The 25,077-nt window shown below is 40.0% G+C and overlaps 1 protein-coding gene across 1 annotated transcript in view; it reads right to left on the reverse strand.

The window, feature by feature from the left end:
* Window positions 1-31: 31 nt before the first annotated feature.
* Window positions 32-25,077, reverse strand: part of Txlng (taxilin gamma) — a 49,579-nt gene continuing 24,533 nt past the window's right edge. Inside the window, exons 2-10 of the mRNA XM_020175893.2 lie at window positions 23,128-23,431; window positions 19,362-19,453; window positions 14,252-14,422; window positions 12,533-12,727; window positions 10,835-10,954; window positions 9,124-9,198; window positions 6,670-6,762; window positions 4,301-4,396; window positions 32-3,066 (exon numbers count right to left, since the gene is read on the reverse strand). Coding sequence (XP_020031482.2) covers window positions 2,743-3,066; window positions 4,301-4,396; window positions 6,670-6,762; window positions 9,124-9,198; window positions 10,835-10,954; window positions 12,533-12,727; window positions 14,252-14,422; window positions 19,362-19,453; window positions 23,128-23,431 — 1,470 coding nt within the window. The 3' untranslated portion in view covers window positions 32-2,742. The remainder of the gene's footprint in view (window positions 3,067-4,300; window positions 4,397-6,669; window positions 6,763-9,123; window positions 9,199-10,834; window positions 10,955-12,532; window positions 12,728-14,251; window positions 14,423-19,361; window positions 19,454-23,127; window positions 23,432-25,077) is intronic.

Genomic DNA, 25,077 nt, shown 5'->3' on the forward strand with positions numbered 1-25,077 from the left:
CACATGGGTAACAAAAGATACACAGAAGCTGTTAAATTCATCATACATATTTACTTAATCTATACAGAATCGAGTAGATAAAATCAGATTCACATTAGTGAAAAATCTCTACAAAATGTCTTTGAAAAGCAAAACAAGACTGCCTCTTTAACAATTCAAATCCTCATGAAAGACGTGGGCTGTAAAAATAAAGCAGTGTGTTTAGCACAAACTAGAAGATATCTGCATCATTTTTTTCACAGTTATTTCCATCTACAGTCTGAAAGAGGTAGATTTTTCTGCAACACCTGAGAATTGAATTGTGATAACCAGGTGTAATAAAGGCAGTTGCATACATAACTGAAAAATACTGGTCAAGACCAAGAACTGTACTGCAAGTCTGAGGATGAGTCGGTTCATTAATCTGAGACCCAAGTTTTTGCTACACCTTGGGCATCTACTGCCACTATAAATAATATACATCAAGATTGTATGATGGTGCAACAAATGCAATTTATGAACATTTAATCCTTTTCTGGGCCAGCCTAAGTAGCATTACAGTGTTCTAAATATGGTAGGTATGGGCTTGCAACAAAGCCACAACACTGGGCTGGTGAGGTGATTGCTTTAGGGGAAGGGTGTTCTCAGAGGGAGGGTCCCATTTCTTTTTATTCACAGGGTAATAGGAGAGATTCTGAATGCATCCCAGACAGAATCCATATCCTTTGAACACCATGACAGCATCTAGCTAAAAATACACGTAAGCCAAAAGCAGCAGGCCAAGTACTGTTAATCACGTTGCTTTATAAAGCCCTTGAAAATATGCAACAGGTCCAGGATTTACAGTCTTCCACACAGAACAAGCAAGCACCACAAAGAAAAGTGGTGGGCTACACATGTGGCTTGATAAAATGTTAAGAGCTGTACATTCAGCAGAGTTCTTTAAAAATGTGATCATTAGTACTAATTTCAATGCAGATTCACTTCCTCTAGGGGAAGTGAGTCCAGTATTTGATGTAGTAGCTGAAAGGGGTTATTTGTAAGAGGCGGGTGGAGGGTGTTTTCACTTCTACTTTGTGAATGTCTTTTTTTCCTCCACTGCCTTTACCCCTTGATTAACATGACTGATGGTGGAAGCTTAGATATAATCCTCCAATCCAGGCACTGTTTCCTGTCCATTGGAGATCCATTTTCGATTCTTTCAACCCAGTTTAGACCATGAACGTGACAGGACTTTACAAATAAAACTTTTAACAAAAACAGTTTATTAAATCCAGTAAGCAATTTAACAAGTGTCAGTTTGATAGTTTTGCTTGGTGGAATGTGCTAATGTCAGTTCTATTAGAGCCTTTTCCTTTCAAAGTATTTCAATCCAAATCATACCAAGGACAGTCAAGACGTTCACCAGTGCAGCCTGACTAGTCATTTGCATAACTGAGTCACGTTAAAGGAACGAGTTCAAAAGCTATGTGCTTAGTTTCAAAATCACCTGAATTCCAAGTGTAGAAACCTTGATACTGTTTGGTTCTATTCCCCGCCACTGCCCCTTTGGGGAACAAAAAAATGACAGAAACAAAGGACAGACTGAAAGCCTAAGTTACAGATCCTGACTACCTAACACTCCGTCAAGTTTTCCCAAAGTGTAAATGCTGATTCCAGTGTTTCTGTTGTGGAAATGAAGTCAGTTTCAGTTAGTGCTGATCCATAATTTAAAGTCTAGAGTTCTTTGCTGGTAACTTTCTGTATGTGTAGTGTGGGGAATGGAACCCAAGGCAAGTCACTGAGCTACACACCCACGGCTGCTGGCACTCTTGGGACAATTGGACAACTTTCACACAGCCAGAGGAGTGGAGACACTTGCCTGGTAAAAGCTACACACAGGTTTACCCTTGTCTCAAATTGACAAGAGACTGCAAATGTGAACGGCAGTTTTCAAGAATAACCAGGTTTCTGTGGGAAGTGGAAAATAGATACCCAGATTGAAATGGAACGTAAACCACCACCATCCTCTACAGGAGCATCAGGTGGTCCAAATTCCACATGTGGGTTCTAACCTGAAATCAAAGCAGTATGACTGCTTTCAGCCACATAAACATTAAGCTCATTTGTCCAATGCTTTACCTGTATATACTACTTTATTCACAAGTGACATCATATATATATACATATATATATATATATATATATATATATGTATATATATATATTCTGCCCAAACTTGGAAGTGAAGGCTTTCAGCCATCTTAATTTGTTAAGTGATATAGATATTATCAAAGCACTAACATGAATATGCTATGCTTGTTTCTGACCCAACACTATAGGGTTTTTTTTCTTGGCATTTAAATGGACTATTAGACAAAACTAATCGTCGTCGATAGGGGGCCAAGATGCTTAATTTTTTCACATCAGGGAGCCATCATGAGAAAAGTTCTTTTGTAATGGTTGGCCCTGTCTTGAGGGAAATTTCAAATAGGAAAATGATGTGCAAGGAGCAGGGAAGAGAAAGGACAAGGCAATGAACACATGCACGCCAACAAAGAAGGAAAATGAGGCAGATGTGCAACACAGCTGAGGGAAATTCATAGATTAAAACTATTCAAAACTGCTAAGCAGCCTCCTGTACCACGTAAATCCAGTAGTTCTAAGAAAATACAGATATGGTAGAAAAAGTAAGAAAATTTTCACCACAAAACCAATAGTTAACTACTAACAGAGTAAGTTATACACAAAATATATCTCTTAATACAGTGATCACACTTCACCTTAGTCAACTGACTCAATGCCTAGGGCAGACCCTGGGGACGGAGGCTTTTGTGCAGCACTTCTCTCATTTGCTGCCTTGGCCTCCAGGTGCACTCCTAGGGCTCCAGAGGAAGTGTTCAGCTCCTTGGGAGAATCCAGGGCAGCGCAGGGCCGCAGCGCAGACACCACAAAGTCCCCATCAGTTGATTTGGCAGAGACCTGCTCTTTCAGGACCTCTACCTTCTCGTTGAGCTCATTTCTTTCCGTCTGAAGAGCCCTGCACAGCTTCTCTAACCGTTCCAGTTTTATTTGAAAGGCCTTATACTCTTTATCACGGACAGTTTTCTGTTGGAGAAAAATAGACAAGACTTTCATAACTTCATTAAATACAAATTCAGGTTACTGTTCACATGCAAAAAAGTAAGTGAGCTGAGCCATATTGGAAACTACTTGTTTTATCACCTATTGAGTACGCAGTTTCTTCAGACACCTAACACTCTAGTGAGCCAGCTTCACTGTGCACCTGTCTAAAGTATAGGAATGACACTCAGCATAATACTGTCAGGATGACAAAATTAAGTTCCCTTGGTCATGCTGGTTAAAAAACAAAAATCCACTTAACTTTCTAAAACATTTCATACTGATGAATTATAGTAAGTTCAAGGTGTCACAGAGACAAGCAAAAAAAGGGCTTGATTAGAACATGGCTCATTTCTAGATTTCCACCAATTTTTAGGTAACAGCAAGATTCTTACATGTGCACCAACATTTTCTCTTGTAAAATGTCAAACTAGTCCTGTCATATTTCTGAAGATGTGAAATTTAGTGATTCCACACAATACATGTCACCTTATAAAACTGGCAAAAAGCACTCTGTTGCTTTTTTGAAGATTACATCACATAGAAAGAAAGGCACTTGCGGGTTTCAGCATCACTGGGAAATCCAGTCAGCATTTCTCAAGGTATGGACTGTGGCCTGCATCAGCGTTGCCTGAATGCTGCTTAGAAAAGCAGGTGCTCTGCCCCATCCCAGACCTAGTGAGTCAAAGCCTCTGGGTGGGGGCCTCGCAATCTTGGTCTTCCATCAGGAGTGTGGTACGAGCTCAAGTTTGAGAAACTATTGCTGGAGAAGAAGGGAGAAGATGCTATCTCCATCACAAATCTAGGGGAATGAACTGGGTTGGTAAATTCAGCTAGGCGCCAGTGACCTGTAAGTAATCCAAGCTAGCTGGGAGGCTGAGATTAGTAGGATCATACCTTAAGGCCACACTAGACAAATAGTTCAAGAGACCCCATCTCTAAAAACTAAGCAGAGTAAAACAGGACTGGAAGTGTAGCTCAAGCAGTAGAGTGACTGCTTTGCAAACGTGTAAGTCCTGAGTTCCTGCCCCAGTTCAACAACAACAAATCAAAAGAAAAAAAGCAGCTCAATCCCTCTGGGCCCTCCACCTCTACCTAATTGCCAGGAAAGACATCAAAGTCTACTTAGAAACTGTCACACCCAGTGTCCTGATAGATACCTGAATTTAGTGAGTCCCTATAACTAAGAACACACCTTAGTCTCGGGAAACCATCTCACCTCTTCAGCCATTTGTAGAAGTGCTTTATTATTGTTTTCCCACTTGGTACGCCATATAAGTGTTTCTTTTTCCAGTTTTTTAATTTTCTTTGTCATCTGTGAAGCAACACAATCATAAGTTTAAATTCTAAATTCCATTTCTTATCTCTACTCCCTATCCCACCACAAAAAAATGATTTAATATCACTTGCCCCCTGCACCAGCCTCACCAGCTCACAGCTGGGTATGCCTCTATAGAGGTAGCTGTGCCTGGGTGTTGCTGGCAGAGATTATCTCAGAAGCTCCTAGAGTGCAACAAAAATGAGGGTTTTATATGAGAAAAACAAGTTTAATCTGTTTTTGAGGCAGCAGCACGAGGAAGCTGTTAGATAGGTACCACACTGAACTCTCAGTTAAGGCTGGAGTGCTGCTTTTTTTCCACGGTGGGGTGGGGGGGCGTTGCAAGAAACAAAAACCTGCTTTCCCCAAAGTTGTGTTAGAAAAATGTGATCGTGGGTTTTCTGCCCATTAAAACCAATTCCTCAGGACTGGAGGCGGGCTCAAGTGGTAGACTGCCTATCTAGCAAGCTCAAAGCCCCGAATTCAAACCCCAGTAGTGACCTCCACCCCCTACCCCCAAAAACTCAGATTCTTGGAAGGACAGACTTTCAGCCCCACAAAAGATTAAGAATTTGTATTCTGGCACAACCTGTAAAACCCCCATTAGTTAAGAATTAAAGGTGGCATAATTTAGTTAAGACTCAAGGGAAAAAGAAATTAGTTAACTCTGATTGTCTTCAGAACTTACAATAGACTATTTTACTCATATTTTGCTAAAAATAAAGTGGGTCCAAAATTACAGAAACATTCTTAAACCTCAGCTACAAGAACTCAAATTTTCAGAAATTCAGAGTGAGATTATCTATGCCTGTCAATTAGCCACATTCTCAATATTCCTTTACCCACTGATGACTGCACACCAGCCCTGATCCAAGTCAGGGCACTGAGCCAGGTGCTGTTAAGGGAAACAAGAGTAAGGCGGAGCCAGCGTCCTGGGTGTGGGTGAGGCGAACTGGGACAAAGGCCATGGAAAGCGCTCACAGAAGGTCTGGGTTGAGTGCAGAGCTACAATGATCTACAGCTTCACATTCCACAGGACTCTCCAGAAGGATAGCAAATTTGGGGAGTCCCTCTCTTGAACTCTGCTCCCCCTCGATTGGAGTCTCAACTAAAAAGACTGAAAGGCAAAACAAATCTGCTCATGGAATTCTCTGGATTACTAGTTCTAAAAATACCCGAAGGTGGTCATTTGACCTCTGTTCAGCTCATGGTAATTGAGTACATGTTAATGTACGCAGCACTATCTGAACTACTCTATTTTATGAAGGGCAGGTCTTTTAAAAAAAAAACAAAACATTTTTAAAGTGAAGGAACAGAAAGGCAAATTAAAGTCCACAGTCACATATGACCCAACTGGGACATAACACCAGTGTACTTATCTGCAACACTAATTTATAAACCCCTCAATTTAGCTGAGTACAGCTGAGGACCTGCTGTCCCAGCTGTCTGGGAGGCTGAGGTAGGAGGATTGCTTGAGCCCATGCTTGAGCCCAGGAGTTCAAGGCCAGCCTAGACAACATAGTGAGACCCCGTCTCAAAAAAAACAATTTAAAGGGAAGTTGACACATAAAATGATATGGATGGTTCTTGATAGCAAGGATATTGCTTTTCTTAATTCAGGCAGGAAATGCAAAAAAAGCCATAGAATTAGTTTGGTTAGTGGAGAAAGAATTCAGTAGGTCTGAGTCTAAAGTTTGAGGAGAAAAAAAAAACAGGAAAGAACCTTTTGGACTAGGTTTGTGGCTCAAATGGTAGAGTGTTTGCCTAGCAAACGCAAGGCCCAGAGTTCAAGCTCCAGTACCTCAAAATAAATAAATAAATAAGATAAAAATAAAAGATTAAGTTTATAACACTTTTTTTAAGAAACACTGGTGTGTGTATCTCAACCAACAGAAATATATAATTACTCTTCTGAGTGTGGCTGTCTTTCAATAATTTAATCTCCAAGGACAGAATTTTGTGAAAGGATTGGGAATGACGGAAACAAAACCAACAAAACACAGAAAAGAAATACACCTTAATTCTAACAACAGACTACATTTCATAGAGGCATTCACTGTAACTAAGGGAGAATTAACTCTTAAGAGCTTAGAGATCATCAGCTACTTGGGGTGCATTGAGGGCAAAATGACTGAATACGCCCCTGAAGAATTCAAGATCAAAGGAAGACAGTCCCATAACAACATAACCTCAACCCAAGTAATAACTATGTGCTTGAAAAAGCTTATAGAAATCCCTTTTATATAAGTCTTCTAAAATGATGCAAATACCTTTTCCATTTCTTGCCTGAAAGTTGTAAATAGTTCATTGCTTTTTGCCATAGTAGTCTGAAATTCTTCAAACTTATCCATATAAAGAGAAAGCTACAGGAAAAAAAGGAAATAGATTCTGAGTTCCAGATAAACAATTCAAATTCCTAAACTTTCAAAAGAATACAATATGGTTAAGAATGAGATACTTGCTATAATTGACAGAAATAAGAACAAATGCACACCCAATCCTTCAGATACAGATGGTAAAGTTCTCTAACAACTCACAGGACTCCACTACCACTTAGGAGATTTTGTTTATAGTATTATGTTTAAAATGTACAAACAACTTAGCTCCAAACCATCAATTATAATAAAACTGAAGGAAGTTATAAATTTCATATACCTCTAATGCTTTATGAACCATCCACTATCCTTACACTTTAAAACAATTCTGGGGAAAAGATCATTCTTTTAGAATACCACCTACATAGTCCTTAGCTTGGTACTAAGGATATCTCTTTACTGAATGCAGGCAGAAAATGCAACAGAAGGCAAAGAATTGAAAGGGTTGGGGAGAAAGAATTTAGTGGGAGTATAGTTAAGAGAAAAGGAAAAACTAATGTAGAAATATCAATTTTTCTTTTAATTTCCACCTTTATGGAATCTATATTCAATCTAAGAAAAACCAACAAAGTAAACAATATAAAATGCAGTCACTTTTTCTCCCCCTTAGAACAGGCATTCAGAGACGTACAAGGGGGAGAAACAGCGTGACGGTCAGGAGAAAGGGAAAGCTTTAAGGGAGAAGAGACCTCGAGGGGAGGCTGAAGGACTTTTAGACTAAGAGGGAACCCTTCAGACATTACATTATTTTCAGGATGAGGAAACAGACCCAGTGTTTTATAGAAACAATCATAAAATACCCCTAAGAAAAGCAGAGTTCATCAGAGGCCAAGAAAGCAGATAAGCAGTGCTATAATAGCAATATTAAAACGGCACCACTGACAAGGATGTGGGGGCAGGTGGCAGAATATGATAGAAGCCAACCCGCCCACAGTTCCTGGGTGGGTGGGCCACACAGGAAGCACTTAAGAGCAGGCTCTGTTGTGTGGGGGAAGAAGCAAACTGAAAGCTCAGTTTCATTTAGGCCAGAAGAAATCACTGAAGACAGCTGAACTGACGCAAAATGCATAAGGGAGGAAGAACAGCAACAGAGATGCAGGGAACTGGAGAAGAGTGCAGAGGATTTAGCCGCAACTGGTGGAGAAGGCACACACTGACAATGGCTCTGAGGCCACTGGTCTACAGTCAGGGACAACAGTGGTGCTTAGGCTAAGTAAGGAGCAGTTCTAGCACTGAGAGACAATAAAAGCTTTGGCAGTTTCAGCAAGGCGGGTTCTAGCTGAGGATGGCACTGAGAGTTCAGTGTTGGCCCACACTGGCTAGTTACTAAGCGGCAACCATCACCTTGGACTTAGATGGCTGGATGGCAAAACAGCGGGCAGAGGCATAGCAGTAAGTCTGTGTGTCATTGGCAAATGCTGTGAAATGACATGCAAAGAGCAGAGAATGAGACCAACTCCTGGGAAGGATGGCCATGTTTAGGTAGCAGGAGAAGAGATGATGTGATGGCAAAGAAAACAGAATGATTAAGAGGCGTCATGGTGGTACAGACCACAGAAAATAGAGGCTGCAATGTACAACAGAATCAGAACTGGCCTATGGCTTTGGAAAAAGGGCCCTCCTTGTAACAACATCTGCAGCATTATCAGTAACTCTCAAATTCAAGAACATCATAGACTATTATAACAGGACACACCTTCAGGATCTGCAATGAAAAAGGAGGGGTTAAAAAACATCCCCACAGAACTACCCGGGAGTGGAACTATATGGTCATAACAGTTTTTAAAATAATCTGTGCTAGGCCAGCGGAGTGGCTCAAATGGTAGCCTAGCAAGTATGAGGCCCTGAGTTCAAACCTCAACACGGCAAAAAAGATATATAAATAAATAAAACGAAAATAATTAAAACGTGCTGACAGTACAACATACTAAAGATAATTAGGTTAAACTATATAGTCACCATTTTATTGGCCATTAACAGACATCTTCAATTTTCCTTTAGTAGGAAATTAGGTGACACGTGAAAACACAATGAAACAGTAGAAATATCTGTATCTGGGATCTTGGGAAGGGGAAGACATTGAAAATAGATGTCCTAGATGGTCTGAGATTTGTGGGTTGGGGAGGAGCTCCTAGTACACTGGTCTTTCAGTACTCAAACCAGACATCCTTAGCAAAGTTGGATGAGCTGGTCACCCTAAATGAAGAGGAAACTTCCAAGAAGAACGTGTGACCTCTTCCTCACTTTTGGTCAGCTCTAGCTAGAAATCACATTAGAGGACATTCAAGGTATGTATCAAATGAAACAGATTTTTCTTACAAATTCTGCTATCCCTTGCTGTCAAGTTACCTGCTGTTTTAGTTGTACTTCTTGCTGTTTCATTTGTTCGTATTTGTGCCTGGATTCTGTTGCTTCTTTTAATAACTAGAAAACAGAAACATTCTGGCAAAATACTAGCAGTAATTACAAATAGGAATACAATGTTGGTGACCATATAGTTATTCTTCATCCTTCTGCTATTTTAGCAAGAACCACTGGTCTCCAAGTGGAACATTTTGTTCCATCAGTTACCATTTACCTGTATCTTCATTCATTCCATTTGTTAACACTTAGGGAACACTTAGAGATGTAGGAAGAATCTTTTACTGCTTAGGTAGAAAAAGTACCCTGCAGGCCTAAAAAGATTAACAAAACTCAGGAATCAATTGTGCTTTAGGTGAAAATAATTACATGTGTATTAGGAGGAAACATAGCCAGGAAACTCAACATTATTTGCACGACTGAGAAAGCCCCTCTACTCCAAGAGGCAGGATAAGACCTAGCAAAAGGGTGTGGAGCAAAGTAATGAAATCTGAGAACTGGTTTCTGAATACATTTTCTAAAAAGCAGAGGAGGAAGGAATAGGGCTTTCATTTATATACTTGCATTTCAAGAAAATTGTATAGTGAAATTACACAGTGGGCAGTTGTGAAATTGAGTCCCTGAAGTAAAATGTCACATACAGTCCAAAGAAGTTTCAAGTCCTACATACCCGAAATACATGTGTCTATGTTTGTGTAAAATTTATACTCCAACCTTGGAAATGATAGCCATTTCTTCAGTTGAGCACTGGACACAACTGTCAGTTCATACAGAAGGACCAAGCTGTGTGAAAAGTGTGTCTCTAAACCCTAGGCTCACACACAGCACACCATGTTGATGACTTAAGATCACTAAGGAAGTGAGTCTTCTTCACACTACACTCACCTTGGCTAAGAGCCTAGGCCACTTGAGTGAATACTAGAGGCAAGTCTACATTATTATAATTCTCACTTTTTTATTACATTGTTTGATAAGTACATAGAGTTGAATTTGTACCTGCTGAGTATACACACCCAAGGAAGATGCCACTATATTCAAAATTACTGACAGGCAATATAATCTGAGCATATAATCAAGAGAATTCTGTTACAATTCTATCAGAAAATTATGCTGAGTACTACAAATGATTTCCCTAGTTCCAACTTACTTATTTAAAAACAAAATGCAACCATATATAGGGATCTGTGTTTGATAAGTTTGATGTTCAGTTGAATTACTAACTTTAATGTGCTAAAATAGCACAATTCTTGAAGCCAATGCTAGTAAGTGAAATAAATATTCTAAACAGAGAAAAACCAAACAAGTGCAGGTCTTTTCAGTAACTTGGTCTGGCCTCTACAGAATATTTTTTGCATAAAAAGTTAAACGGGCTGGTGGAGTGGCTCAGGTGGTAGAATGCCTGCCAAGCAAGCATGAAGCCCTGAATTCAAATCCCAGTACCCAGTATCACAAAAAAAATCAAAAAGTTAAACAGTACTAGAGGCGTGGCTCAAGTGCTACAGCACCTGCCTAGCAAGTTCAAACCCCAGGACCACACCAAAAAAAAGTTAAACAGAGGTAAACAAGCAAATGCTTTCTAGAGCAAAAACCAAGTAGCATGCCCCAGGGGCAACATTAAACGCAGAGGGTTTAAATGTTTTCCGACTTTGGTTACCATGTTGGCAATAACTTTTTTTTTTTTTAAAGAAATAGAACTTACAAACTCTCTCTCTCTCTGATGTTTTTCATCAGCTTCTTTTATCAGCTGTGTCGTTTGCTGCAGTTTGGCGTCCACAAGCTGTTGTTGCAGCTCCTTGTGTTTGAATACTTTATCAATATGCTATGGGAAGAGCAAAATTCCTTCCATCACTTCATGAAAAAAGGAGCACGGTGGGGAGGAAACATAACACCAGCTACAACAACCTGCTTGTCTGCTTTGCTGGTAAAATACCACAACAGCTAAGAACGCTGAGTCTTTCTGCCCCTGCACTTGCAGAAGTGAACAGAATGATACAACACCTTGCATTTACTTTAAAACAATGCAAGGGGAATTGCTTAAGCCAGGTAATAGATTCTCTAATTTTTTTAAGTTACCAATTTTTCATAATAATTTTCTTTTTTAAAAAAGCAAAACTTGCTAGGGGTAAAGTTTAGTAGTACAGCACTTGCCCAGTATGCACAAGGCCCCGGGTTCCATCCTTAGCACTGAAAAAATGAAATAATTAAATGTGGTGAGTGAAAAAAAAAAAACCCACCAATTTTTGAAGTGCTATATGTAAAACTATAGATTAATATAAAGTTTGAGTTGCAAACCATGAGGATTTCGAGCTCAAGGCCAGACTGGGCTAAAAGTGACACTCTATCTCAAACAAAACAAGGGGCTGGAGGTGTAACAAAACAAAACAAAAATCAAGGGGCTAGAGTATAGCTCAGTGGTAGAGTACATGCCTAGCATGCACAAAGCCTTTGGTGTGTTCCCAGAAGCAAAAAATAAAAAAATAAGGCTGGGGATGTAGCTCAGGGGTAGAAAGCGCCCCTAGCATATCCAAGGACTTGGGTTTGATCCCCCAACCATTGCAAAAAACTAAATATTTGCCAGATGCAGTCACTCAAACCTGTAATCCTAGCTACTCAGGACACAGAGATCAGGAGGATCAAGGTTCGAGGCCAGCCTGGATAAAGTTTGAGTGACCCCCATCTCAACCAATGGCTGGGTGCAGTAATATACACCTATCACTCAAGCTATGCAGAAAGCACAAATAAGAGAATTGTGGTCCAGGCAGGCCTGGGCATAAAGCAAGACCCCATCTCAAAAGCAAGCAACACAAAAAGGGGTATCGGAGTAGCACAAGTGGTAGAGGCCGACTTGCAGGGCATGACTTGCACATGCCTATTGTCCTACTAACTTAGGAGACTGAGGCAGAAGGATCCCTTGAGCCCGTGAGTTCAAGATCAGCCTAGGCAACAAGAAAGACCCCATCTAAAAAAATAAAGAAAAATCTGAAACATACATACTATGCAAAGGTAGTGGACAGTGTACAGATTATCATAGATGTCTGAGATACAGAGTTATTTGAGGGTCAAATTTCTTCCTTAAATAGTCTAGATAAGGAAGATAGTCTGTATGTGAAAACTGCTATCTTCCGGTATCACATGGAGGATAGAGATAAGTAGTACTTGACAAGTCTCCTAGAAATTAATTTCACCTAGCTAAATCCACAGCTTCCTGGGCCACTGAGTGAGATCCCAATTAGTCTACCTGGTCCTGTGAGGCCTAATGCTTTTCTAATAAATAACCAAGTTCCACTATGCATACAAAGAAACTGTGAAACACCCTGCGTCAATAGTTCTGCTACAGCAGTGAATGGGAAGGTTTGTGTTAATGGTGAAGCTGCCTAAACCAAATGAGCACTGTTACCTCTTCCCTCAGTGCATACTGTTCAATGAGCTTCTTCAGCTTCTCCCCCAGCTCGATGTTCTCCTGTCGGAGTTTGGCATTGTGTATGTCATGCTGTTCCAGCTGGGTCTGGATTTCATTTAGAGTAATCTGGAAATGTGCCGTTGCTTCTTTACGCCGCTCTTCTTCCTCTCGTGCCTGCTGCATATTTTCCTCCTTAATTCCCAAAATAATTCATTAATAATGTAGCTCTATAGACAAGCTGCCCACAAAAGAAGCTGTTGCAAAGCAGGTGCATTACTGCTGCCCTGAAATGCTGCTTCTGAGGTACAGTTCCTCTTCCTTAATTATGACCAGAAGGCTCTCCTTTGAAAGCAAGGCACTTTTCCCAAATAATCCGAGGCACAAACTGTCCTGCTTGTATTATTCTAAGTGTGATATGACTGTCTAAAGTCCACTGTGTTGAAGTACAAGGAAGGGGCTTCTCCACGCCACCAGTTCTCTCCTCTCTGTTCATGCAGAGCATCATCTTGTATCAGCCTGAGCAGAGAGAGCCCATTCTGCGGTTACTTTTTGGGTTACGCTTTCACTGCGAGAGGGCAAGGGGCAAATGGACCCCTTACTTTAAAAAGCTTATATTCAGGGGCAAGTGCATGGCTCAAGCGGTAAGAGTGCTTGCCTAGCAAATGAGAGGCCTTGAAATCAAACCCCAGTACTGCCAAAAAACAAAACAAAATAAGTTAATTTAAAAAATTTAAAGTTTACATTCAACTCTTGCTAGGATACATGCGTCAAAAGACCTTTGTATGTCTAAACAATATCAATCCACTTGAAATTATTTGTTATGGGGGGAGGGGGAGACCAGCACCTACATTAAGATCTAAATACAAGGGTTCAAAAGAAGAAAATGATGGCAGGATTGGAGGCGTGGTTCAAGTTGTAGAGTATCTGCTTTTCAAATGTGAGGTCCTGAAAGCCCTGAGTTCAAACTCCAGTCCAACCAAAACAAACAAAAACCAGAAAATGATGTCGAATCATTGGTAAAGATTCATTTCACAAATGCTGCTATACCTAAGGCCTTGGGGTTTTGTTGGGGGGGAGGGGTATTCAATCCGAGATCCTGCTCAAAGTCCTACAGCACTGTACACAAGGAAGGGCAGGCCAATCCCACTGTAAAAGGCAAATTCCTTCCCATGGCTCTGCTCTTTTCCTTCTTCTCCTGCAGATACCAATTCATCTTTGGGTACTTACTCACTCTTGCTTTATAATTGGTCAGTGTTAAATGCTACAATCAAAGTACTTAGCAACCAAGAGCTGGAGGTGGGCCAGAGGACTCAGGCAATGCAGCCCTAACATCTACCTGAGAGCTCAGGAGTTCTCATTTCTCAGACTCACTGGTTCAAGTTCAAGTCTCTCACTAGTCTCTCATCTCACAGCAGCTTTGCACACATGGTTATCAGCTACATTAGAGCTCAGCAAAAAACTGACAAGCTGGCTTCTTAAGGCATAGCTTTAAGCAAGAGAGTCTATATCAGTCCCATGTAGACTCCCTGTGACCAAGTATGACCACGTATGAGGGAACTAGGGAACCCTCTCTTGAACTGAAACCAAAACAGAAAGAAGGTCATATCTCTGTCTCTAATCAGAGACACAGATTTATTTAAATAGGTACAAGGTCATTATAAAACCAGCTGATTAAGTTTTCCTCCTGCAAAAAAACAGAAAAATGAACCAACTAACCTTTAAGGTCTTATTGTGACGCTGGAGTTCCCTGCAAAGAGACTCCAGTTTGCTTCTTGCCAAGATAGCTTTGCTGTGTTCACTCTGCAAGTGAACTTTCTCTTTCACAATCTGGGCTTGCTTCTTCTGTAGAATCTTCATTTGCTTCTGAACATTTCTGCTTTCCTCCAGCTAAAATTAACAAGCACTTTACATTTAGGAAGTACAGCAAAAACCTCAGAGTTATGACTGGAAGAGTTACAGCGGGAGATACACAGTATTTGAAAAGCCAAATACACCAGGGGCTGGGGCTGTAGCTCAGAGTAGAGGGCTTGCCTAGTATAAACAAAACCCCTAAATTCCATTCCTGGCACAGCCAAAACAAAAAAAAAAGCCAAATAATGTACTTGAGCATTTTATGTAAATAATTTCGTGCCATGTGACACTGCCAACCTGCTCTCTGCTCTACTTGTAAGAGGAAAACAAGCAAATTTTAGGTGTGTGGAAAAAAAATGACCTTAGATCTCTTTTGCTTTTTACTTCTTTATGTCCTTTAGAGATATTTAATTTCAGTACAACCTTTACCATCCAAGTTTTATAAAAGAAGTTTAAGAGCCCAGAGACATTAATAAGTTGCCTAAGATTGCAAAATTGGTAGGGAGGTGAGGATTCAAACCTCAAAACCTACACCATCAGCTTCCTCGCCTTCCACACTGACTTGGGGTCCCAGATTTGTCACCTTGCTGCAATGCTAAGGCTAATCACAGCTCTTCTTCCTTGTTCCAACTCAGTACCTCACAGGCAATATAGGCTCCTCAATTTCCAGGTATAAATAAAAGCCTGTGTTTTGAACTGATGATACGCTTCAGCTGAACATTTCCTGTCTGAGAAGTTTCCTAAGGCCCACTGGCAACACTTCCCACGTGTTTTGACCTTAACCCTTTGGAAAATGAACTAACTCCTGCTCTAGCTGAAACCTTCTCCAATGCTGAAGGCCAGGACTAACCTAGTTGCAAGGCCAGACCTGTCCTGAATTGCTGTTTGGTGGGTGAGTATCTTTCTACAGTATTTTCTGCCTGTTAAAAGACTGGCTGAAATCCAATATAAAATATGGGTTTATTGTGCTCTTTATTTTCTGATTTAAAAAAAAATAAGCTAAAATTTTAGGAACCAATACTGAGTTTTATTTTTCTAAAATAACAACCAGAGGCTACAGTGCTGAATTTAGAATGCAGTAAGCAGCACTCAAGAGTTCTTTGTGACTGTGAATTGCTGCAATTTTAGGTTTAAAGCAAATGAATCTATTTGAAAGTTAAATCAACACGAACAGATAAGATGGCAGCTGTACTGACCTTTCTGTATACCTTTTAGTGAACAAGGAAATGATGCTGAGTCATAATTTAAAGACCAAGAGTGCCATCTTGTGGCTTATCAAAACACACCAAGCACCCTTACAGACAATCTGCTTACAGGTATCAGAACACTTTTATTGAGCTGGATGTGGTGATAAGCACCTATAATTCCAGGGAAGCTAAGGCAGGAGGATCATGAGTTTGAGGCCAGTCTGGGGTACATATTTTGGAGATGGGGGTCTCAGGAACTATTTGCCCAGGCTGGCTTCAAACAGCTATCATCCTGATCTCAGCCTTCCAAGTAGCTAGGATTACAAACATGAGCCTCCAGCGCCTGGCCTTTTATTCTTGATACTAAACCTTCTGTTGCTTGTATTTGTTGGAAATATGTTCTCCCTAGTTGGTAATGCTTTCTTTTAAGGAATTTTCTGATGAAGAGCAGTCTTAACTTCAACATAAAGGCTATTTGTACATTCTTTTCTCTGACAGTAGTTTCATGCTTTAAGAAAACTTTCATTAACCCAAGATTAGAAAAATATTTACCTATTAGTGAATCTAAATACCTAAAAATGTTAAGGCTTAACTTTTGACATTTAAGCCCTTAATCCTCTTAGAACTGACAGTCACATATAGTATGTGAGGAAGAACTAATTTCATTTTTCCCATAAGGATAATGCTGTTTTTTTCTGTCACTATGCTGTCCAGGCTGGCCTCAAGTCCTGAGCTCAAGCCATCCTCCTGCCTCAGCTTCTCCAGTGGCTGGAGCAATAATTGCACGCCACTGCGCCTAGCTAGAGGATAACGGTTTCTAAATTCTATTCATATCAGGAGCATGGCATTCTCCCCTAAATGCATCTATGGGTTCCATGAAGTGCTCCTTTGAAATCCCCAAAGGGAGGATCACCTAAACCCAGGAGTTCAAGAACCAACCTCAGTAATATGGCAAGAAAACATTTCAAAAAAAAAAAAAAAAAGGTGTTTTCAATCCTAGCTACTCAGGAGATAGAGATCAAGGAGGTTCATGGTTTGAAGACAGCCCTGGACAAACAGTTCACAAGACCCTACCTCAAAAAAAACCCATTACAAAAAAAAGGGCTGGAGTAGAGGCTCAGGCCTAAGAGCGCCTGCCTAGCAAGCGTGAGGTCCTGAGTTCAAACCCCAGTGTTTTCTTTCCCCATGGAACTACTAAGTTGAATTTAAGATTTATAGAGAGTAAAGGGCCATGAACAGCCAATATACTTCTGATAAAAAGAGTAAGGAGGAGGATATGCCTACCCAATCATAGTTATTATTACACTATAATAACCTAAACAAAGTGGCTATGGAATGGAAAAGAATAGCAATGTAAAATACTTAAGGATCACGTTAACGGTACCCACACCCAAAACAAAATCCTATGATTTCTTGAACCTATGTGCTCTGGTGAACATGGTGGCAACAAGACCTCCTCAATGGATGAACCCAGTCACACTACACAGAACTCCATTCCACCTGCTCCACAGAACAATTCTGCCCATCAATGAGGCACAGTGATGATACAAAATGATGATGTCACAAAAGGACAGGCACAGCATGGCAAATGGGAAGTTTCTGGGATCCCCAGGAAAAGGCTACTCCCTTGGTGATCTTGCTGCTATGTAACCTATGCATGGTCTACCTTTTAAATGGAACAAGTGTGTTTCAAGAAATAAAGCTTTTGAACTTTTTTCTGAAAACAAAATTTTTTCAGCACAAATCTATGACAGAGACAGATTATTCACTAGACAAGCCTTCGATGTGAAGAGTAAAATAAATCATAAAATGAATCCAGTGATTAGTACTAGTACTTAACAATGACCACATCCACACACAACAACAAAAGCCACCAACTAAAACACCCAGGACCCTTGCTACTTTAAAGTTTGATCTGAGGTTTGGCAGTAGCTTCCAGAAGCTTACTAAAATGCAGACTCACAGGCCCGAACCAGACCTAGTGAACCACAATGTGCGTTTTAACAAAAGCCCCAAGTGACTATCTGCTCTATCTTCTAATTCATTCATGGCTGTTTTCTGCTTTTGTTTCACTGGGTCAGGTAATTACCTTTCCACAGTTTCTTTCTTTTCTGGCAATTTCTTTCTTTTCCTATTTTTGTTCTTATCCTCTTCCCACCACTTCTTGCATAACTTTTCTCATGTGAATGGCACCAACAGGGACTGGCCTCCATAGCAATGGAAGCATTCCTTTCTGAAAGCCACCAAAAATTGTGTTTTCCACCATTTCATTTGTGACTCTTCTGGGCCACCTTAAGTGATGCACAGGATTTTCTCCTGCTCCAAAAAGTGGAAGATAGCCAGACTGCTGAAAGTAAGCTAAATAGGATAGACCAGCACACTACTTTATAAACTGAGGGGTAGGGTTGTAGATTAAAAAACACAGCTGAGGGAATGTAACTGTCATTCTTTGAGTAATAACATCCTGGATGAAAAGTTCTCGAGACCCCAGCTCAGCCAATAAAAAGTTGGTGTAGTGGCACACACCTGTCGCCCTAGCTGTATAGGAAGCATAAATAGGAGGATCACAGTCCAGGCCAGCATAGGCATAAATGTGAGACCTTATCTTCAAAATAACAAATTACAAAGGGCTGGAGGCGTGGCTCAAGTGATAAGAGTGCCTGCCTTGCAAATGAGAGGCCCTGAGTTCAAACCTCAGCACCATGAAAAAGGAAAGAAAGGAAAAAAGTTGTAGTTTGTAAATAACTGCTCTAAGAGATGAAAATGAGTAAAAATTGTAAATAATTCACCTAAGTATTTCACAGAGGGCAATAACTTTAGCATTATATTAGAACCATTTATTGTAGAAGTTTTCCACAACCTTTTCAAAAGGTTTCATGACCTTCCCTTTCTTATTTATGTATTTTGGTTGAGACAGGGTCTTGCTACAGCTCAGGCTGGCCTTGAACTCTAGATCCTTCTGCCCCAGCCTCCCAAGTGCTGGATTACAGATATGTGCCACCATGCCCAGCTTAACTTTTCCATTCTTTAATTTAAACAAGATGGCAAGGTTTCACAGAAACTGCTCTCATAATTCCAAAAGATAATTAAAGCTACTTGAAATAATGTAGGCCCAGAACAAACTTTGATGAGGTTAATTCTTCAGAAGAAAGACAAAAGAATATTTGGCAACTAGTGGATACTAAATAAATAGTTCCTGAGACAAGACACAGTATTGTTTTATAGACCATTCCATCTAACTCACAACTCCAGTCAAAATGGTTAGGGTCTTTGTCTATAGAATTCTCTAGAAAAAGTTAAAGACGGGAACCACTGCACCTCAACTGACTGGCAGCTAGGGCACAGGCATCATAACACTGCAATGAAGGGGCTGACTTAAGAGCTCTAACGCTGAGTTTCAGAAAATCTGTGCCAGCCAGGTGTGGTGGCACACACCTATGGTTCCAGCTACTCCGGAGCAGGAAGAAGGAAATCTTGAGCCCAGGAGTTGGAGACCAGCATGGCCAACAAAGCCAGACTCCTTGTTGAATGCGGGAGAGGAACACATCATCTATAAAACAGCTTAACATTATATGTTCTCTATAAGTTATCTTTATCAAATGAAATTACATAACCAACAAGTCCTGAGAAATCAGATTCTCCCCTTAAGTTTTGGAATAAAATTGAAGTTTACATTTTAAAGTTTCATCAAAATTGTATTTTCAAAAGCTTATCACACACACACACACACACACACACACGTCCTTCTGTAATTTACATAGCCCTCACACCCTTGATTTAATACTCACGAGATCAGCATATTTCTTACAGAGAGCTGCCAGCTTCTCCTCTGGGGTTGAAAGGGTGTTTAGGGCTTGCATCAGTAATAAAACTTCTTTTCCTAATGATTAATAAGATAAGAAATAAGTCCCCAAAGAAAAATGAGAACAAATCTAACCTGTGAATTCTAGTAATACTTTCCATGTTCTAAAATCCAGAGCAAAGTAATTTACACCTAAAACTAGAAATGCGATGTTTACCAGCTCAATTAAGAAAGCTATTTTGCATGCAGGAGGTATGGTAGAGCACATGCCTAGGATTTGATCTCCAGCCCTGGGGGATGGGGATGAGGAGGAAAGCTATTTTTAAATTCTGGAATAGCAGGTTCCCCTCCACTCCACTCCCCATTCCAACTCCTTCACTAACATGCCTATTTGTAAGTACTCTTATTGAATGCTTAAAAATTCCCTTGCCTAACCACTGATGTCCAAGTTAAGACAAAAGGCAAATTACAAAGGGCAGAGAATATTTTTTAAAGCTTCCTCCTAACCAAGTACAAAAAGCAAGTTCAAAGGGATTCGGGTGGAACTTCACTTTGCCTACCTAAAATGCACATTCACACTGGTGACACATTATCCTTTTTATGAACAATTTCAGTAACTTATTTTCTGGTGATTTACTAAACACATTCCTGGTGTTAACCAAGGCTAGCACAAATAAAAGAATAGCAAGATAACTCTATCTTGGGGGAAAGAGCTTAACAACATTATTTTAAGGACTTTGGCAGGAAAAAGCAGGAGATACAAGGGGACAATGTTTCAAAACAAGTGATAGTTTTATTTTTTTAAGCTGGGTGATAGGTACCATTTTTATTCTTATAAATATTCACTCTTACATATAAGATATTTCATTAAAATATACAGTAAGCCCATCTTATCCACACATTTATTACATGGAGTTTTGACCAAACGCAGTTAAAAATACCAAATTTTTTCTGAAAAATCAAAAGAAATTTCAAAAGCAAGAATTTTTAATTCCCACAGCTCATCTGGTGCAGACAAGTTCCATGTAATCGTCAGTAGTGTTTAAATTGTTGTGCTCTGCTGAATGCTTCCCTGTGCTTAATTTTGGGAAATCTGCCTCCTACAAAGCAAATGATATCCAAAAAAAGCAAGGTATAAGTTAAGATGCTTAATATAATAAAGTAAACTATTTTAAGATTTGTGAAAGGCAGCATGTCTTCAGTGCAAGTTGGAAAAATAGGAATCAAGCATCCATAGTACAGCACTGAACTCTATGCATCCTGTGTGGGTTTTTCTCAATAGTGTGCTCCTTAGAACCACAGACCTGCAAATACCAAAGTTCTACTGTGTATCTTAAAATGATTTTGATATTTGGTATATCGACCCCTATGGGGAAAAAAAGCAGGCTGACTTTAAAAAAAAAAAAAAACCTTTTCAGGCTGAACACAATGGCTCGAGCCTATGATCCCAACAAGAAGCTGAGTCAGGAGGAACCCTTGAGCCAAGGATTTCAGGGCAACACAGTAAGACCTTATCTCAGACATAACAAAACAGAACCAAAAAACTTTCCTGCCCACATAAAACTGTATCAATGAAACCTTCTTTCATTTAGCCCAAGACCAGTAACACTGAGATGATCAAACATGACTACTGAATATGATCAGAAATAACTGTGATGTAACTTACAATTTTATGCAGATTTTTAAACTCAAACTTTTTTTGTTTTGGTTTTTACGGTGCTGGGGTATTTGTTTTTGAGACAGAATTTGCACAGTGTATGACTCACCTTTCTTTTTCCTTTATTTTTTGCGGTACTGGGGTTTGAACTCAAAGCCTTGCACTAGCCTGTTTATTTATTTTTAATTTTATTTTTTATCTTTGCAAGTAATGTTGTCAAGCTGGCCACAAATTCCTGGGTCAAGCAATCTTCCTGACACAGCCTCCCATGCATCTGGGACTAAAGGCTCTCACTTCACACCTGGCTAAAATTTACTTTTTAAAGTGTACAATTTAGAAGGGCGCTGGTGGCTCACGCCTGTAATCCTAGCTACTTGAGAAGCTGAGATCAGGAGGATTGAGGTTTGAGGCCAGCCCAGGCAAACAGCTCATGAGACTCTCATCTTCAAAATGGATTGGTTTGTGGCTCAAGCAGTAAAACACTAGTTTTACAAGCAAGAAACCATGAGTTCAGACCCCAGGTCCACTAAAATAAATAAACTAATTAAAATGTAGTATATTCACAAGGTTGTATATCCATCACCACTATCTAACTCCAGAATTTTTTGCACAACCCCTAAAAGGCTGGCTTCTTTCACTTTGCAAAATGTTTTCTGAGGTTTTTCATGTAGGATATATCAATGCTTCACTCCTTTTTATGGCTGCGTAACACACCACCATATGGATAGATTGTACTTTATCCATTCATTATCCAGTGTTCTTTCCACTTTTTAGCTATTATGAATAATGCTGCTATGAGCATCTGTGTACAAGCTTCTGTGTGGACAATTTTTCAATCCTCTTGAGTATATGTACCCACAAGTAAAATTGCTTGATCAACAGTAACATAAAGTGTTGCTTTTAAGACTATCTGCTTTTGTAAATATAACTGGAGCTATTAAAAAATATGTCTTGTTTGCAAGGAATTACAATTTTCAAATTCATATAATATTGCACATTTTGCAGATTAATTTAATAAGGAAGATATTCCAACTTAACATTCATGTACAAAACTATACAAATCAAACACTGTAAATCTTAGGTAAAGTAAGGATAAAAAAGTGAGGGCAGTCAGGGTCTGGTGGCTCACACCTGTAATCCTAGCTACTCAGGAGGCAGCGATCAGGAGGATCATGGTTCAAGGCCAGCCACAGGCAAATAGTTCATGAGACCCTATCTGAAAAAATACCCAACCCAAAAAAGGGATGGCAAGTGGTTCAAGTGTTCAGAGCACCTGCCTAGCAAGCATGAAGTCCTGAAGTCAAAACCCCAGTGCCATATAACAAAACAAAACAAAACAAAACAAAAACCCAAACCCCAATACTGCCCCCAAAAAACCTAAACAAACTGAGGAGCAAGACTAAAAAGGGGATTCAAATTTCATTCAGAAGATTCAGTGTATCACATTTTTGGTCTAAACTGCAAACTACACAGCAGGAGAGAGAAATGCATCCTTGAGAACTGGTCAACTCACTGTACTACAGATATTTTGATGTCTTTTAAAAGTTTTCTGCCTAGTCTTTAAATAAACTCATCAAATAAATACAGTTCTCACATAAATTTTGAGCAGGTTATAATAAAGATTCAAACGAGGCAAGTCAAATACCACTCCCTTGTCAAGTTGGCTCCAAATTTTTTAAAGAAAGCTCTTATTAATTATTTATTTTGTGGTACTGGAGTTTGAACTCAGGGCCTACACCTTGAGCCACTCCACCAAACCTTTTTTGTGAAGGGTTTTTTCGAGATAGGGTCTCCTATTCGTCTAGGCTGGCTTTAAACCCCAATTCTCCTGAGTAGTTCAGGTAGGATTATAGGCATGAGCCACTGGAGCCCAGCTAATTCTTAATTTTTAGAGATATAATTGGGTTTCCTACTTTGCTACTTCTACCTCCTGCACATAACTCCAGGAGACATGCAGACCGACCTCGCCATAGACAACAGGTGCATTAGTTAAACACTTCCAAACTGGCCATGTTGATGGCCACCTGTGCTGCAAACATTATGAGTAAGATGGGCAGTACGTGAAAATGTGCGACCAAGGAGCAGAGATTATTACCTAAGGTTTTCTCTTTGTTACTGCTGCACTCTGAATCTTGCTGACCATCAGGGGGACCTGTTCGAGCTTCTCGCCCAGGAATTTCCTCTCTTGACTCCTGGGTGCAGTACGCTGGAGTCACCAAATTCCTGTTCTTTCTTATAAAGTCACTGCCTTCATCCCCTTCTAGTGAATGCTTGGTAGTCATGCCACCACAGCTGGAGTCTTGATGTTGAAGAATATCATTTGACTGAGAGTTACACAACACATCTGCTTTCACCCCAAGTCCACAAATTGCAGCTTCTTCCATTGTGCCAATTTCAAACTAGAGGGAAGAAGAGAAAGATGGAAGGAGTTAAATCAAATGTAATTCTTATTTATAACCAATGGCACATCATACCTTCACAGCTTTTTCTTTCTATAGTGGTTTGCGAAGCTGATGTGAATATGGCAGCTTCTAAGTTTCATTGAGAAGTGACTTAACTGTTAAGTGAATGGATATTAAAGTTAAAACAGAGCTGGGGATAGAGCTCAGCGGTACAGCACTAGCCTAGTATGCATAGGCCTCTGGATTCTACCCCCGACACAACCCCAAAAGATGAAATAAGTCAATCATGCAAAAAAGTAGTACCAAAGGAGGCAAGAAATGCAATTTTTAGTTGCAAATCTAGACTTACTTCCCTATAAAAATCCGCCACTTAGGGCTGGTGGAGTGGCTCAAGTAGTAGAATGTCTGCCGAGCAAGCATGAGGCCGAGTTCCAACCTCAGTGCCACCAAAAAAAAAAAAAAAAACCCCACAACAAAAACCTAAATTGTCACAAGTTAATCTACATTAATTATTCTGGTCTTATCTTCATGGAGATGGCTACCTGGCTATCCATGAAAACCTAGTTCCTCCTATATCCAGTGAACTGGCACTGCAGGACAAGTGCCCAGCCAGGACTACACTTCCCAGCCTTGGCATCTAAGTGGGACTCGCATGTGAGACTCCCACCAATGGAATGTCAGCAGAGGTGCTGAAGGTCCCTTCTGCACCCACATTTCCATTCTCAGAAGCACATGTTCTTTCTGCACTGTCTCTTCTCCATTCTGGCTAAATTCAGAGGTCACCAAGACACTACAGGATGACAGGGCCAGAAGACGTAAAGCAGCCTGCACCCTTAAATCCAAGGTACATACAGGAAAGTCATAATACCCTAGAAAGAAAACCCACACCAGCCTATTAGATGAACATCTAATAAACTTCCCTTGTGTTAAGCCACAGAAATTGAGACTCATATTTTAATTTTCCCTGCCCTGAATATAGAAGGTATGTACAGTAAAGATGCCTTTATTCCAGTGGAGGTTTTTCCTGCTTGAGTAATTTTACCTTAACTCTCTAATCTCTAATACTGTTAACCCTGTTTTATTTCTTTTTTGTTTTTTTTTTGAGACAAGTGTTCATTATGTAGCCCAGGCTGGCCTCGAACTCACAATCCTCTTGCTTCAGCCTTCTGAGTGCTCAGATTAAAGGAGTAGGCCATCATGCCCAACTAACCCTATTTATATAGGTGGCATTTTCCCCTTTGTGAATACTTGCTCATATGATGTATATTTACAAATAAAAATTCTGTGCATCCTCTTTGAAAGATAGCTTCTTTCTTTCTGAATAATACAACTGATATAGAAGGTGTATAAAGTCCTTGTCTTATCACAAGTGAGCAAAAGCTACTTTCATCCTAGTTACTTGGGAGGTAGAGACAGGAGGACTGCAGTTCTAGGCCAACCTGAGCAAAAAGTTAGGAAGGCCTCATCTCAAAGAATGAGGCAAGTATAGTAGTTCACACTTGTAATCACAGCTACAAGGGAAGGAGAGGTAGGAAGATGGAGGTCTGAGGCTAGCACTGGAAAAAAGGACAAGATCCTATCTGAAAAATAACTAAAACAAGCCAAAAAACAAACAAAAAAAAAGGGCTGGGGGCATGGCTCAA

This window comes from Castor canadensis, chromosome X, assembly GCF_047511655.1.
Source record: "Castor canadensis chromosome X, mCasCan1.hap1v2, whole genome shotgun sequence".
In the NCBI taxonomy this organism is placed as follows: domain Eukaryota; kingdom Metazoa; phylum Chordata; class Mammalia; order Rodentia; family Castoridae; genus Castor; species Castor canadensis.